At 41.2% G+C, this 14,236-nt stretch overlaps 2 protein-coding genes across 20 annotated transcripts in view; one reads left to right on the top strand and one right to left on the bottom strand.

Annotated features, from left to right (window-relative positions):
• LOC128324568 (E3 ubiquitin-protein ligase RNF170-like) overlaps window positions 1–12,761 on the top strand; it is a 46,334-nt gene extending 33,573 nt beyond the window's left edge. For all 9 annotated transcript variants that reach the window (XM_053249297.1, XM_053249289.1, XM_053249293.1 and 6 more), the window contains 5 exons: window positions 4,506–4,578; window positions 5,970–6,078; window positions 9,416–9,489; window positions 10,005–10,112; window positions 11,246–12,761. In XM_053249297.1, the coding sequence (XP_053105272.1) occupies window positions 4,528–4,578; window positions 5,970–6,078; window positions 9,416–9,489; window positions 10,005–10,112; window positions 11,246–11,551 (648 nt within the window). In that variant the 5' untranslated portion in view covers window positions 4,506–4,527 and the 3' untranslated portion in view covers window positions 11,552–12,761. The remainder of the gene's footprint in view (window positions 1–4,505; window positions 4,579–5,969; window positions 6,079–9,415; window positions 9,490–10,004; window positions 10,113–11,245) is intronic.
• Window positions 10,261–14,236, bottom strand: part of FGGY (FGGY carbohydrate kinase domain containing) — a 294,022-nt gene continuing 290,046 nt past the window's right edge. For 9 of the 11 annotated variants that reach the window (XR_008306941.1, XR_008306940.1, XR_008306943.1 and 6 more), the window contains one exon: window positions 10,261–13,786. Coding sequence is in view for 6 of the 11 variants with exons in the window: in XM_053249281.1 (XP_053105256.1) it covers window positions 13,705–13,786 (82 nt within the window). In the remaining 5 variants the exon portion in view is untranslated. The remainder of the gene's footprint in view (window positions 13,787–14,236) is intronic. The other 2 variants (XR_008306942.1, XR_008306945.1) reach the window with 2 other exon arrangements.

Raw genomic sequence — 14,236 nt, 5'->3', positions numbered from 1 at the left:
TGTGTGTTTTTTAATTGCCAGAGATGGGGAGGATCGTATCTCAGCAGGGAGCGCATTCCACAATCTCGAGGCAGCGACCGAGAAGGCCTGTCTCTGTGTAGCCACCAAGAGAGTTGGCGGTAATTAGAGACGGACCTCCTCAGATGACCTCAATGGGTGGTGGGGCTCGTAGTTAAGACGCTCTCTTAAATACTCAGGGTCTAAGCCGTTTAGGACTTTGTAAGTTATAACTAGCACTTTGTATTTTGTCCACTAACCTATTGGCAGCCAGTGTAGCTCCATCAGTAAAGGAGTAACATGGTCTCTCCGAGATGACCCAGAGACCAACCTGGCTGCTGCATTCTGAACCAACTGAAGTTTCCGGACTACGTACAAAGTCAGCCCCACATAGAGTGCAGTACAGAAGTCAAGTCTTGAGGTTACCAAAAATGACCACTGTTTTGAGGTCATTGATCTCGAGAAATGGGTGCAGCTGGCATATTAGCCGGCGGAGCTGATAGAAATAACCCCTGGCCACCGCCTCAACCTGAGAAACCAGGGAGAGGTGTGAATCCAGAAATACTCCCAGACTGTGAACCTGTTCCTTTTGGGGAAGTGTGACCCCATCTTGAACAGGCAGATCAAAATCATCTCTAGAGTTCTGACCCCGCACAATAAGTACCTCTTTCTTATCTGGATTCAGCTTCAGTTTATTCTCCCTCATCCAGCCCATTACTGCTCTAGGCAGGCATTTAGGGAGGATATGCCAGCTCCTGAAGAAGTTGACATGGAGAAGTAGATCTGGGTATCATCAGCATACTGGTAACACCCAGCTCCAAATCCCCTGATGATCTCTCCCAGTGGTTTCATGTAGATGTTAAAGAGCATTGGAGAAAGTATGGAGCCTTGAGGGACACCATACTTAAGCTCAGATTTTGAAGAGCAACAATCTCCAATTGACACCATCTGGAATCTGTCCGAGAGGTAGGAGCGGAACCACTGTAAAACAGTGCCCCCCACCCCCAACACATATTCATTCAATGTATATATGATTCCTGTCAGAGTAGTCCTATGGACTTCAATGAGACTATGCTGGAATGCAGTATATGGTTTATGGATTCTGGTGAGAGCAAGGGATCATTCTTGCTTCATTTATTCTTTTGTGTTCTATCCCTGCTTTCATCCCCCAAACCCCAAAGTAGCCAGCAACATCAAAGGGCAGCATCCAAAGTAAGTTAGTCATGACTAAGTTCCACTTAATTTAATGGGACAAGTTCATCATGACTGGTTTGTCTTGTTGTATTCAGTGGTGCTTAGTGATGACTGACTCATTTGGATACTACCCTTTGCAATGAAAAAACCCAGTCAAAATTAGTAAGATCAGAATTCATAAATTCTATAGCTGCACATGCATAGATGATGAATGGTTTTCTGGTTTTTGTTTTAATTTTTAATGGTTTCAATGAGTTATTTATTTTGTTTTGATTTGCTTTTATTCATGTGAACCGCATAGAGACATCTGGGTTAAGCGGCATAATAATTTAATAAATAAGCACATAATAAATTACAATAAATAAATGGCAGTTTCCATTGATAACTGCTTCTGTTTCAGCATCTAAACTAGGGACTTGCAAATGTGATATTCACATTGAGGTTTTGCATGTGTGGATTTCCCCATACACTTCAATCAGGGCCGTCCCTGGGGGGATGGGGGCAAATCAGCATGTGCGGGCCCCCCTTAACATGCTGTATGATTACAAAATCATGCTGACTAATGACATACTGTGCAAATAGTGTGAGTGAGTAAGTTAGTGAGGTTTTTGGACATATCCAACCAGCTTGGTCATATAGTACACTTGTAAGGGAAAAAAGTTAAAAACACAACACATGCCTCTTGCTTCACAGTTCTCACTCAGACATTCTGGATTGCAAACCAACTTGAGCATAGTGCATTTACAAATAAAATAAAGTTTATTTAGATGTTTACAGTTAGCCCTACTTTCACTAGTTGTGAAGTACTCTATGGATAGAGAGAACTCTTTCTGGCAGCTTTACTGCAGTAGGAAAAATTATTAAAAGTCATGAAACAAGCCACTTATAGGACTTTTTGGGATATTTTTAGAAAAAAATAAATAATAATTAATAATAAACAATTTGTCCAAACCATTTCAATTTCAACTTTCAGAGCAATCCCACCCTGCCCTATATCTGTGCCCGATATCAAAGCCCTATAGGAAGCCATTCCATAAATATAAAAGGGGAGTGAGGAAATATGAAAAAAGGGAAATCCCATACCTTTAATTGCTGGTACTGAGAAGGAGGAGGAAGGCACAAGCTCTCAGCACAGCCCAGGGTTGTGGGGCAGGGAGAGCAGAGGGTGTGCACAGTGCTCTAGTGGGCAGCCAATGCTGGCCACTCTGCCTCCTTGCTGGAGAGATTCAGGGACTGGGGAGAGCTTCAGGAAACTGGGCAGCCTGCAGGGAGACCTGCTCCAGCAGAGATGCCCTTGGAAGCCCGCCCATCCACTAAACAGCTGAGGGTCAGTCCCAGGAAAGGGAGCTGTAGCAGCATCTCCTCTTGTGCAGGGAGCCTTTGGCTAGCAGGCTAGCCTTTTCCAGGCTGGGAGAGGGGAGGAAGGTCAATTTTTGCAGGGCAGACTGCTCCTTTGTGGGGCCTGGGGGCAATTGCCCTGGTCTCCCCACCCTTAGGACGGGTCTGACTTCAATGGATGGGACATGTGCATAACAAAAATAAAGAGATTAAATTAATGGGAAGATGTTTGTAAATCTCATATGTGCCCTAGAAGCTCTTTGGAGATGGGGCCATGGTTCAGTGATGAAGCATCTGTTTTGCTTGCAGAAGGTTCCAGATTTGATCCCTGGCATTTCCAGGAGGCTTTACACACATGGCTTTTAGTTCAAATCTCCTGCGGAATGGAGTGCACCAGTCCACATATGAGCTGCATTTACCCCAAATTCGCTGCAGGCTATCAGGGACCAGTACAGACAGGACTCTGGTTTCCCCCGAATCAAGGCTGTACATTCTGGCTTAGCCCAAATTATGTCAGGCTTGAAAAATATCCTCTATTTTCAGCGACTTAAAAGAAAACCACCAAAAAAAACCCAACCCAATGCTTCTGTTATGCCCTGAGGTTTCTCTGTGATGTGTGGAGTGGCCATTGCCAGTAATTCAGCGTTTTTCAAAACTCAATGAAGGGGAGTTTGACAGCTGTGTTGCCTTTTAAATGGTCTAGGGTGTGTGTTTGTGAGGGGGAAACTTGAGGTGATGAAGAAAGTCACTCACAAAGGCAACTTCATTATAAAATCAAAGATTTGGGTCAGATTCGGGTTAAGTATTCTGCTGTTTGATCCAGCTGCTTGGCAGCTTATCGTGCCATTCTTCTGTAACCAGCTGTCAAACTAAGAACCAAAAAAAACTCTCTCACCTGCTCCTCCGTTATGTGATTGGTTGAAGGAAAACCCGGAGCAAGCGGTGGGAACGCCCAAGAAAAAAAATCTTCCAGGGATTGCAGAGAGGAGCTGACCCTATGTGAACTGTCCATTTAATCCCCTGAATTAAACACCTGTGAATCTGCTGCGAAGCAGATTTGCTCTTCAGATACCCCGCAGCATGAAGCCATGTGTGAATAACTCCCTGGGGAAAACTCTTGTCCGAAACCTTGGAGAAGCTGCTGCCAGTCAGTGTAGACAATACTGAGCTAATGGATCAATGGTCTGAGTCAGTATAAGGCAGTTTCCTGTGTTCCTATGTTTGCTCTAGGTGCACAAAGATCACTGGCTGTCATTCTGACTAGAGAAGCACATGTGTCATGAATGACTGTGGGGTTGTGACTGAGCCTCACGCGTAACTCCCCCAGTCCCTTTACATGCATGCTGTTGCGCAAGCAGGCAACATGTCCCTGACATGCTCACAATCCAGAAGCACTCTTAAAGAGAGGAAACACGCCACTGAGGGCGAAACGTTTTGCCCACTTGCACAACAGTGCTCATATAGGTTGCGTGAGTTGCACGCAAGCCCCAGTCTTGCCCCCCAGTCTCTCACCACATGTGCACTGCAGTAGTCAGGATGTCAGCCACTCCATATGTCACATCTGTTTAATGTTGTCCTACTTAAGTAATGACTGAAATCAGGAAGTTGAGATGTATGGCAACGCTATAATAGTCAATACCACTCAAAGTAGAACCTTGTATTAGGGTTGTGGGCTTCTCTGTAGTTGTCTTGCTATTCCCTACCTACAACACCAATAATGAAAACATCTGGGAATAGTTACAGATATCACCTGAAGCTGTATTTGTGCAGTTCAAACTTCACTGCTTTGTAGGGCAAACACTTCCTGGAGAAAAGGGCCAAATCACATTACCAATAATGGGCATGGGGGCTGATTGCTATTAAAAGGTATGACTTAGTGCTTTTACCTGTTCTTACCTTTTTACTTAGATCTCAGTACAACTCCTCTAGAGAAAGCTGCCCTCATCTAAATAACATATACTCTTTTTTTTTTACAGGTTCTTTAATTTAAGTCAAGAGATGAGTCCTCTGGAAAAGAATTATGTCCCTTTGTCCTCAAGAAATCACATCGTAAGTTAACAGATCTTCAGCTCTTTACTATCTATCTATCTATCTATCTATCTATCTATCTATCTATCGTAACAGTTTGATATGTGTCAGGGTAAAGGATGTCAGGAAAGCTTTTTAGGCTTTCCATCATTTAGTCTCTGGAACAGCTGGACTTTCCTAGATCATAAGAACAGCCCTGCTGGATCAGGCCAAAGGCCCATCTAGTCTAGCAACCTGTTTCACACAGTGGCCCACCAGATGCCACTGGAAGCCACAGGCAGGAGTTGAGGGCATGCCCTCTCTCCTGCTGTTACTCACCTGCAACTGGTACTCAGAGGCATCCTGCCTTTGAGGCTGGAGGTGGCCTATAGCTCCCAACTAGTAGCCGTTGATAGACCTCTCCTCCGTGAAGTTATACAAACCCCTCTTAAAGCCATCCAGGTTGTTGGCTGTCACCACATCTTGTGGCAGTGAATGTCACAAGTTGATTATGCGTTGTGTGAAAAAGTACTTCCGTTTGTTGGTCCTAAATTTCATGGCAATCCATTTCATGGGATGACCCCTGGTTCTAGTGTTATGTGAGAGGGAGAAGAATTTCTCTCTGTCCACTTTCTCCACACCATGCATAATTTTATAGACCTCTGTCATGTCTCCCCGCAATTGTCTTTTTTCTAACCTAAAAAGCCTCAGGTGTTGTAGCCTTGCCTCATAAGAAAGGTTCTCTAGTTCTCTGATCATCTTGGTTGCCCTCTTCTGCACTTTTTCCAGTTCTACAATGTCCTTTTTTAGATATGGTGACCAGAAATGTACGCAGTACTCCAGGTGTGGCCGCACCATAGTTTTGTATAAAGGCATTATAATATTAGCAGTTTTTTCAATCCCCTTCCTAATTATTTCTAGCATGGAATTGGCCTTTTTCACAGCTGCCGCACAGATTAGACACATACTTTGTCCCTTTTTTTTTTTTTTGCAAGAGCTGAAACTTAAAATAACAAGAAGAGGGATTACTTTTCAAAAACCGAGGATTGATACACAGTATGGTACATTTATATAAGCAGAATGGCTTCGTTAATCAGGTTTTCCTTTCTTGTTAGCATATGGGATTGCCACATAACTGAAGTAGAATTCAAATTTTATTTTATTTTTTGAAGAGGGATGCTTAGATAAGTTTGCAAAGAAACCTACAGTGCTAAATCAGTCTATGACAGAGTTGCCTGTGTTACATCTTGAAATGTGTTAACTTAAGTAGACATAGAGTAAGGTAGTAATTGTGGGTGCAGGATAGTTATGTTTTCTCCAGAATTTTCTAGAGTTAATTAATACTTATGAAGTCTAGTGAACCTTTTATGAATTAACTGGGACAATGTTACAATGCATACCCATCAAAACGTTTGACTCTCTCTTTCTATTAGGAATCCCTTAGACACTGGAAACAAAGTTACCACAGTGATTTGAACTGTCCTATCTGCCTCCAGACTGCTACTTTCCCAGTAGAAACCAACTGTGGACATTTATTTTGTGGTACGTTAACAAGATTATTACTCTTTTCACGTTGATCTTTTACTTTACACATATAAATACTTTAAAAAATGTATATGCTGCCTTTCTTCACACATGAATTCATAGTGGCTTACAAAAATCTTTTAAAAATACGATACAATTAAAAGCATCAGTGTATAAAACCAATAATAAAAGCATAGGGATAAAAGACAACAATTAAGGAGCAGCCAAGACATCCCTCAAACCCATACAAAGGCACTTTAAAAAAAACTGTCGGCAAAAATTCCCTTACAGCCCTTATAAAATCAAAAACTGGGATGAAAGAAAGAAAACCAAAAGTCAGAAAAGGAGACCCTATCCACTCCCCCCCCCCCACATCTGCAGTGAAAGCAGAAGCCCAATTCCACCCTTTTCTCCTGAATATCCCCCTCTCTTGAAAGAAGAGAACAGTGAAATGCCCTTTGAGAGTCTACATGAATAGAAATTCCCAGTAAGAAATTATCTTCTTGCCAGATATAAAATACTGCAGTTTGGGTACTTGGAAAAGTCAGTGTCTACTTTGAGAAAGATGTCTGGATCCCTTGCAACAAATGGTTAACTGAGAATTTAATTATATGAAATGACAACCTGGAAAGACTCATAATAAAAAAATCTCCATAATCTATAACCTTTATCACTGAGCAACGTTAATGATTTTCAGGATCAGAAAGCACTATGACAATTCCTATGCGTGAGATGCAGTGGCTGACACCTTGATTAATGCAGCATGTGGGCTTCTAACAATTGTATGTACAGCAGGGGCAGAGCTGTAATTGTGTGCATGGGTTCCAAGAACCAGTGCACAGCTGCCATTGGGGTCACCACGCTTGCCACAATGGGAACCCCCGTGCCCCTTTTCTCCCGGCTGTGTGCGGTGGTGGCAGCAGACTCCCTGAGGGAGCAGCCTGCCGCTCAGCTGCTGTTGCACACAGCGGGGAGAGAAGGGGCACCCCACATGCACAGTGGAGAAAGAAGGGGCACCACTTGTGGGAGGGGTGCCCAGGGTACCCTGCAGTGGCAGCCTGAACACAGGCTGCCTATGCCCTCCCTACACTACTGATGCATGGAATCCTATCCCTGCACTTCTGAAGTGTGGGCACACTTGCCCAAGAGTGCAACTATTTTCAGTGCTATCCCTATTTCTGGAAGTGCTCTGTTACACTGATTTCCAGGGACATATCTGATCTCTCTGATTTCACATCTCTGATTTCCAGGGACATATTTTCATGATTCACAATAGGCTCCAGAGAGAAGGATAAATCACTGAAAATTGCCTCATCCCCTGCTCATGCAACAGAACAGTGGGTCTGGATTTCGGCACTGCTGTTTGAGCACAGTGGTTATCTGGATGTCAGACATCAACAGCAAAAATCTCAGACACTTTCTTGACCTTTTTGTACCCCCCCCCATTTTATGGAAAATCTTAAAATGACATGAATAAACATACTTTGCATAAGCACCATGAACAGAGATGCTTTGCATAGGCATATCACCCTCTGCCAGGTCATCTTATACAATGTATATTCATTCCTTACTTCAACAGGAGCAAAGGTGGTCCATTTTTATACCAGAATAATCATGTTATCTGATTGATTTAAATGGTGATTGACTGTGATTTATAGGAAAAGCATGATAGCTAATTTGTATTGTTGTCAAGAATTATTTTTCTTCCAAGAAGTTTCAAATTCCAATAATATCTCAAACCATATGTCCAGGAAATGGAGTAGAAAGCTGATACTGGGCCAGTATTTTTCTCTAATTGCCAATAGCCAACAGAGTGTTCAGTGAGGCCTCACAAAACTCTACAGCAAGCTGAATTAAAAGTATACTTGATCTCATTTATGAAAACGTGGATATGCACTAATTATTATTATTATTATTATTATTTATTCGATTTCTATACTGCCCTTTCAATTATGGCTCAGGGTGGTTTACACAGAGAAATAATACATAAATAAGATGGATCCCTGTCCCCAAAGGGCTCACAATCTAAAAAGAAACATAAGATAGACACCAACAATAGTTACTGGAAGTACTGTGCTGGGGGTGGATAGGGTCAGTTACTCTCCCCCTGCTAAATAAAGAGAATCACCACGTTAAAAGGTGCCTTTTTGCCAAGTTAGCAGGGGTCTAAAATAATCTGGTTTGAGAGGGCTTTATCCTTCCTGCTCTGCTGTTGTAAATGAATCACTATAGAAAAGTAATTTGCAAAACATGGTTTTGAAGGCATTGGAAAGCTGCTTTAATTCTGGGTGTGAATAGACATCTGTGCCTAATGTTTATCATTGGCCCACATGGAGTTCCTGGAATTGTTCAGCATGTTGGATATGTTCGGCATATTGATTGGACTATATTCAGCATATCATCATAGAATTTTAGAATATTGGAGTTTCCCATGATGTATCTAGTTGCATTTATTCATATTCAATTAGTTTGTCCTACTTTCTTAATTTATACATATCAAAACAGTTGTGAGAAATCACACACTCATTGTCAAACCATATTGGAACAACTGATAGGATGAATAACTTCAGTGAAGCCTTTAAACAACACTGCTGTTGGGTTGGATGATAAAGCTGTTACTTTTCTGCTCTGTTACTCACTAGACTTCAAGCACATTTAATTGTCATCAGAGCATCCTTTGAGAAACATGGTGAGAAGATAATTTTACACCCCATTTTCCAGTTATGTACTTTTACAATATGTTTTGTAAGCAAACAAAATATTTCTAATCATTTTATCAACTGCTAAAGAGAACAGAAAGGTCATATTGTGGCGATGAATAAATTTGATAGCCTGTTTTAATCTTTTCCCCTTACAGCAGGGGTGGCGAACCTTGGCCCTCCAGCTGTTTTTGAACTACAACTCCCACCATCCCCAGCCAAGTGGCTGGGGATGATGGGAGTTGTAGTTCAACAACAGCTGGAGAGCCAAAGTTCCCCACCCCTGCCTTACAGAATCCCCACATTTCATAGGCTCAGTGGGGAAAATGCTTGACGAAAAAGCAGAAGGTTGCCAGTTCAAATCCCTGCTGCTACTATATTGGGCAGCGGTGATATAGGAAGATGCTGAAAGGCATCATCTCATACTGCGTGGTAGGGGGCAATGTTAAACCCCTCCTGTATTCTACCAAAAGAAAACCACAGGGCTCTCTGGGCACCAGCAGTTGAAATCAACTTGACGGCACACTTTGCCTTTACCTTTATTCTGTTAATGTGGGTATGGCAGATTTGATCTTGGTATGCTACAAAAGTAGGCCGAGAGGTCTTCCAGTGATGATGTTTTTCAGTTCTTACAATATTATTTCACCTTTTTCTAGGTTCCTGTCTGATTGAATACTGGAAGCATGGATCTTGGCTTGGAGCAATAAACTGCCCACTCTGCAGACAGAAAGTAAGAGTTTTCTCTGTAATCATCTATTCTTTGATAGTTATTGGAAGAGGTGGAAATATACCAAAAGTTATTCTTCTAAATCTGTGCAGGTTTTCTAAACTCATGTATGGTAGGTACTACAACTATCTGCATGTCTCATTTGATGCATGTCAAATCAGGGGATTCCTATCAAATATTAAACAGTACGCCTGCAGCAGGCTTTTTATTATGGTTGGTTGGCTTCTTATACAGCATTCTGCTCACCCAAGATAGAACTCCTTATCCTTATCTGACCTTGGCCACCAACTGCATGCATATTGCATTGGCAGAATGTTCAAAAGTATCAGAATATGGAGGGAGGCCTGCCAAAGAGAAAATTCACTCATTGAAGGGCAAAGTATATGAGACAAGGGTCAAAGAGATAGTTGCAAAAGGTCTAATAAAATACAAAATAATATTGATTTTATTAAAAAGCTGAACCAAAGCTTGCATTTGTGTTCTTAATTTAAACAGCTTCTTTTTGCTCTTCACTGAAGGTTATTCTTCTGTACATCTCCTGCAAAAATCAGCCAGACAAGCAAAGCAAACGTATCGTATATGACATCAAAGATTACAATAAACGCTTCTCAGGACAGCCTCGGCCTGTAAGTGGCAACATGTGTGTTTTACATTGCAGAATAGTTGTTCCATGTTTGAGCGTGTCCATAATCTTTATGATTTCACTTAAAATGAGGAAAGCGTGGAATAGAGTATTCCCCTTTAGAAAAGAATCCATAAAGCAAAGCATGGGAATACCATTATGAATATTATTTTATTATTATTTATTTATTTATTCAGTTTCTATACCACCCTTCCAAAAATGACTCAGAGCAGTTTACACAGATAAATGATAAATAAATAAGATGGATCCCTGTCCCCAAAGGGCTCACAATCTAAAAAGAAACATAAGATAGACACCAGCAACAGTCACTGGAGGTACTGTGCTGGGGGTGGATAAGGCCAGTCACTCTCCCCCTGCTAAATAAAGAGGATCACCACGTTAAAAGGTGCCTCTTTGCCACGTTAGCAGAGTAGGAGAAGCTTCGTACCTAGTTCGCAAACTGTGCACATTGCTTGTGTGTGAATTAAAAACAAGGTAGGAGGTGCCAGCTGTGGTTGTAGGTCCCTCCTACCCAGCAGCTGCACCCAGGTCTTAATGAGCACAGCTCCGAACTAGGGTAGGAATGTTCTCCTACCCTATTAATGGTCACAAAGGCAGCTATCGTGTATTTTTTTAATGGGGTAGTAAGTTCTAGGAGTTCCCTCTTGGGAAGGGGTACATATGAAGGCCAGTGTAATGTAGTGGTTACTGTGTCAGATTAGGACTTGGGAGACCAAGGTTCAAATTCCCACTTACTCTTGAAATTTACTGGGTGACCGTGGGCCAGTCACTTTCTCTCAGCCTAACCTATCTTAAGAGGGTTGTGAAGATAAACGGGGAGGGTGGCATTTATACTTCCCTTTGTTCCTCGAAAGAAGGGCAGGATAAATATGTAATAATAATTAATAGACTAAGAAGCAACTGGGAAGATAAGGAAGAGGAGGAATAGGGCTCCCAGTGGTGGCTTGTTTCTGGTTTATACAGTTTTACAAGATCTGGGCCAGCTGCCAGCCAATAAAAGGCCAATTTTTCAAGAATCCAGAAACCCCTTCCCTCTGCCTAACAAAGCAAAACCAGCGATATGAATTTGCAATCAAAATGGGATAATTTCATAACCCACCAAAATTCTATGTCTAGTTTTCAGATTATCTTTATGACGTGCCCCTGCTTCTCAACCTTGCCATAAGAGGAATCTTCACCTTGGGTGGCCTTGTGTGGATCTTCTTCCTCAGAGTTGTCATCTGCTCTTTTGGAACCATCATGTGCTTAACTTCTTCACTTGATGTGATGCCTGAACGTCTTTGTGGAATCTTGGGGGTGGTTGATGACCTAGTTGTTGTATTCCTCCTTTTAACATGTATGATAAACATTGGCTCACGGATGGAATTGGAAAGGGCAAATATGACAAATGCTACAACACAAAATATTCTGTTGGATTCATGATGAGATGACTCTGGTACTTCTTAAGGGAAAACCTTAGCGGAGACTATGATGAGCTCTCCTTAATCTTGGAAAGCAACACAAAATAGATTTTGCTTTGAAGGATGTACAAGGGTTGATGCACTGGTGTTTGAAGAAGAACACGAAAGAATATGTTGAGTGGGGAGGCATTAATGTTCATCATGGACTAAAACTCAATGACATCCAGGAATCTTAGAGATACAGTGCTGAAAGTTGCTGCTTGTCTTTTGTGTACTTGCACTGAATTGTGGGATAAGACCATCTCTATTTCATAGCTCAACAGTTCAGATGTGATGAAAAAACATTCAGTACATTTAAACTTGAAAATGTTCAAACTTTTATAATTGTAGCACCTTCAAAATTACTTTTATGTCTTTTATACACAGAAGGATGAAAACCGTCTCCTAGGACACGGGTGAATTAAACCGCTTACTGAACAGAGAAAATTCTTTGGATTTCACATTTGTGCAGATACATGTATAGTGATGGCATTTTGGATACATTGTAACAATGTTGTAATAATTGTAACCATCACAGTAATTATCTAGAATCAAACTAAAACTAAAATTCACAAGTGGAAAAAACTAATAATGAAATAGAAGAAATTAAGAATAAGACATGGCAGTTAAGAACATATCTGATTCTTCTAGATATACAAAGATCCTGCAGAGATTTTAAAATCACTTCTGTATGCGGAGCCTCACAGTTATATTTTTACTTGTTTCTTTGTACCCAAGGAGATTTTATACTGTAGGCAGTTTTATATACATACTTAAGTTGAGTGCAAGGCCAAACAAATATAAGCACATAGGTTGACATCCCAACAAAGTATGTGAGGGTCAGTGACATGTTTCCTGTCTTACAGAATGCTTCTGGAGCACAGGCAGTGAACTCTAATGGCTCTTGTGCAGCAGCACACACAGAGGGGGATGAGGGCAATTGGGTGTGCGGGCTCCCAACACATTCCCCACAACCCCTCCTGATGTGTGTGCTTTGTTAGTCCGGATGTCAGCCAGTATTATTAGTAAGTAGCCTGAGACTTGACAGTAAATAAAAAATGCTGGTAATAAAAGAATACTAACACATTTTAAATGTAACCTGGATTTGTGCTGTGAATTGTGTGTTATGGAATGTGAATTTATATCTTGTATATCTAAGAATGAATGTGCATAAATATTTATTGTTCACAATGTTCTGGAGATTGTGGTGTTTCTTTTTCTTTTAAAAATCTATATATACACCAAGTTGCACCTTTCAAATGAAGCTCTCTTTGTGTTTCAGGGTATTTTAGGCAAGATCAAGAGGACAATGTTTGCAGTGGTGCAAAGTACAGTTGCTTTGGGTAGGATATGCTGATCACCTATTAGCAATATTTTCGGGCTCTCCTTTGCTCGTGGATTGCTTGATGACTGGGGTTAATAAGACTAAGCCAGCTAAATTTCATCCAGCCTCAATCCACTCCAGGGTGGGATTACAGAACAAGAATTTTGAAAATGGCCCAAACAGCAGCATTTAGAAGAGATGCAATTAAGTGATCCAGGCTTTTGTCCTTTTTTTGAGTGATGTAGGTTACACATACACACCACAGGAGTTTAGAGTAGGAAGTTGATCTCAGCCTTGAGATGGAAAGTGGATGGTTGGCATGGGAGGATATGCTGTAGAACTGCTAACTGTTCTTCCCTATCCTGCATCAATTGTAGTACATAAAATGACATGTTGTGCATACCTAATTCTTGGTCCTGGTAGTGTCATCTTATAAGTTTTGCTTTCACTGAAATCAAAAGACCCTTACTGGTTCATGATTGACAATGGCTTCAAGAATCTGCTCCATCGGCTATAAAGGACTCACCTTTCTTTACAGTGTAGATTATCACTGAAATATTTTGTGTTCAGGTCTTACTCCCAAGTAAATATGTATAGGACTGCAGCCTCAGGCAAATAAAATTGTCGATAAATTTATTTTTCAAATTTGTAGACCACCCCAAACTTCTGTCTCTGGGCAGCTTACGACAGCAAACAGATTAAAAATGAAGACTATAAAACCACAGTCCAGTTAATAAGCTTGGGTGAAAAAATGGGTGGGAAAAAATGACAGTACAACCCCCTTCAACGTTATGAACAATTCTTTATATTTTCTACACAGTCTGCATGATGGCTTTATACTCCTGCTGATGTTCCATAAGCTTCAGAAACACCTGGTATTTCTTGTCATAAAATCTGCAGGGAAAGCATAAAACCCAACCATTAGAAAAGTCTGAAAATGCCTGTAATCTAGACATTGAGAACATCTGTTGTACAAGCCTCACTGAAGTAAATATGTGCAAGGGCACAGAATTGTTCTTGTGCTGCTTTGGTTTATTTTGATAAAACCTTGCCCAAAAAGAGTTTCTGGTGGATTGTAGCCATTAACCTTAACCTCATTTGAAACCAAAGGCATCATTGAGTTTGCCTTATAATTACTCTTTTAGACGTCACAGTCTCTGTTTTGCCAGTTGGATGATCAGCACTCAGACAATAAGGTCAAGCTACAATAATGGTATTTATTGTTTACCTAACATACTCAGAGGTAGAGGTGTGGATTTGATTCAAACTGGCCTGATTTGACAGGTTCAAACTCAAACCGAACTGGCCTCAAAAAACGGGCGGCCAGTCTGAGTTCAAACTGAA

Source organism: Hemicordylus capensis, chromosome 4 (assembly GCF_027244095.1).
Source record: "Hemicordylus capensis ecotype Gifberg chromosome 4, rHemCap1.1.pri, whole genome shotgun sequence".
Taxonomy (NCBI): domain Eukaryota; kingdom Metazoa; phylum Chordata; class Lepidosauria; order Squamata; family Cordylidae; genus Hemicordylus; species Hemicordylus capensis.
Note: the sequence above shows the minus strand (reverse complement) of the source record. Positions and strands in the feature narration are given on the sequence as shown.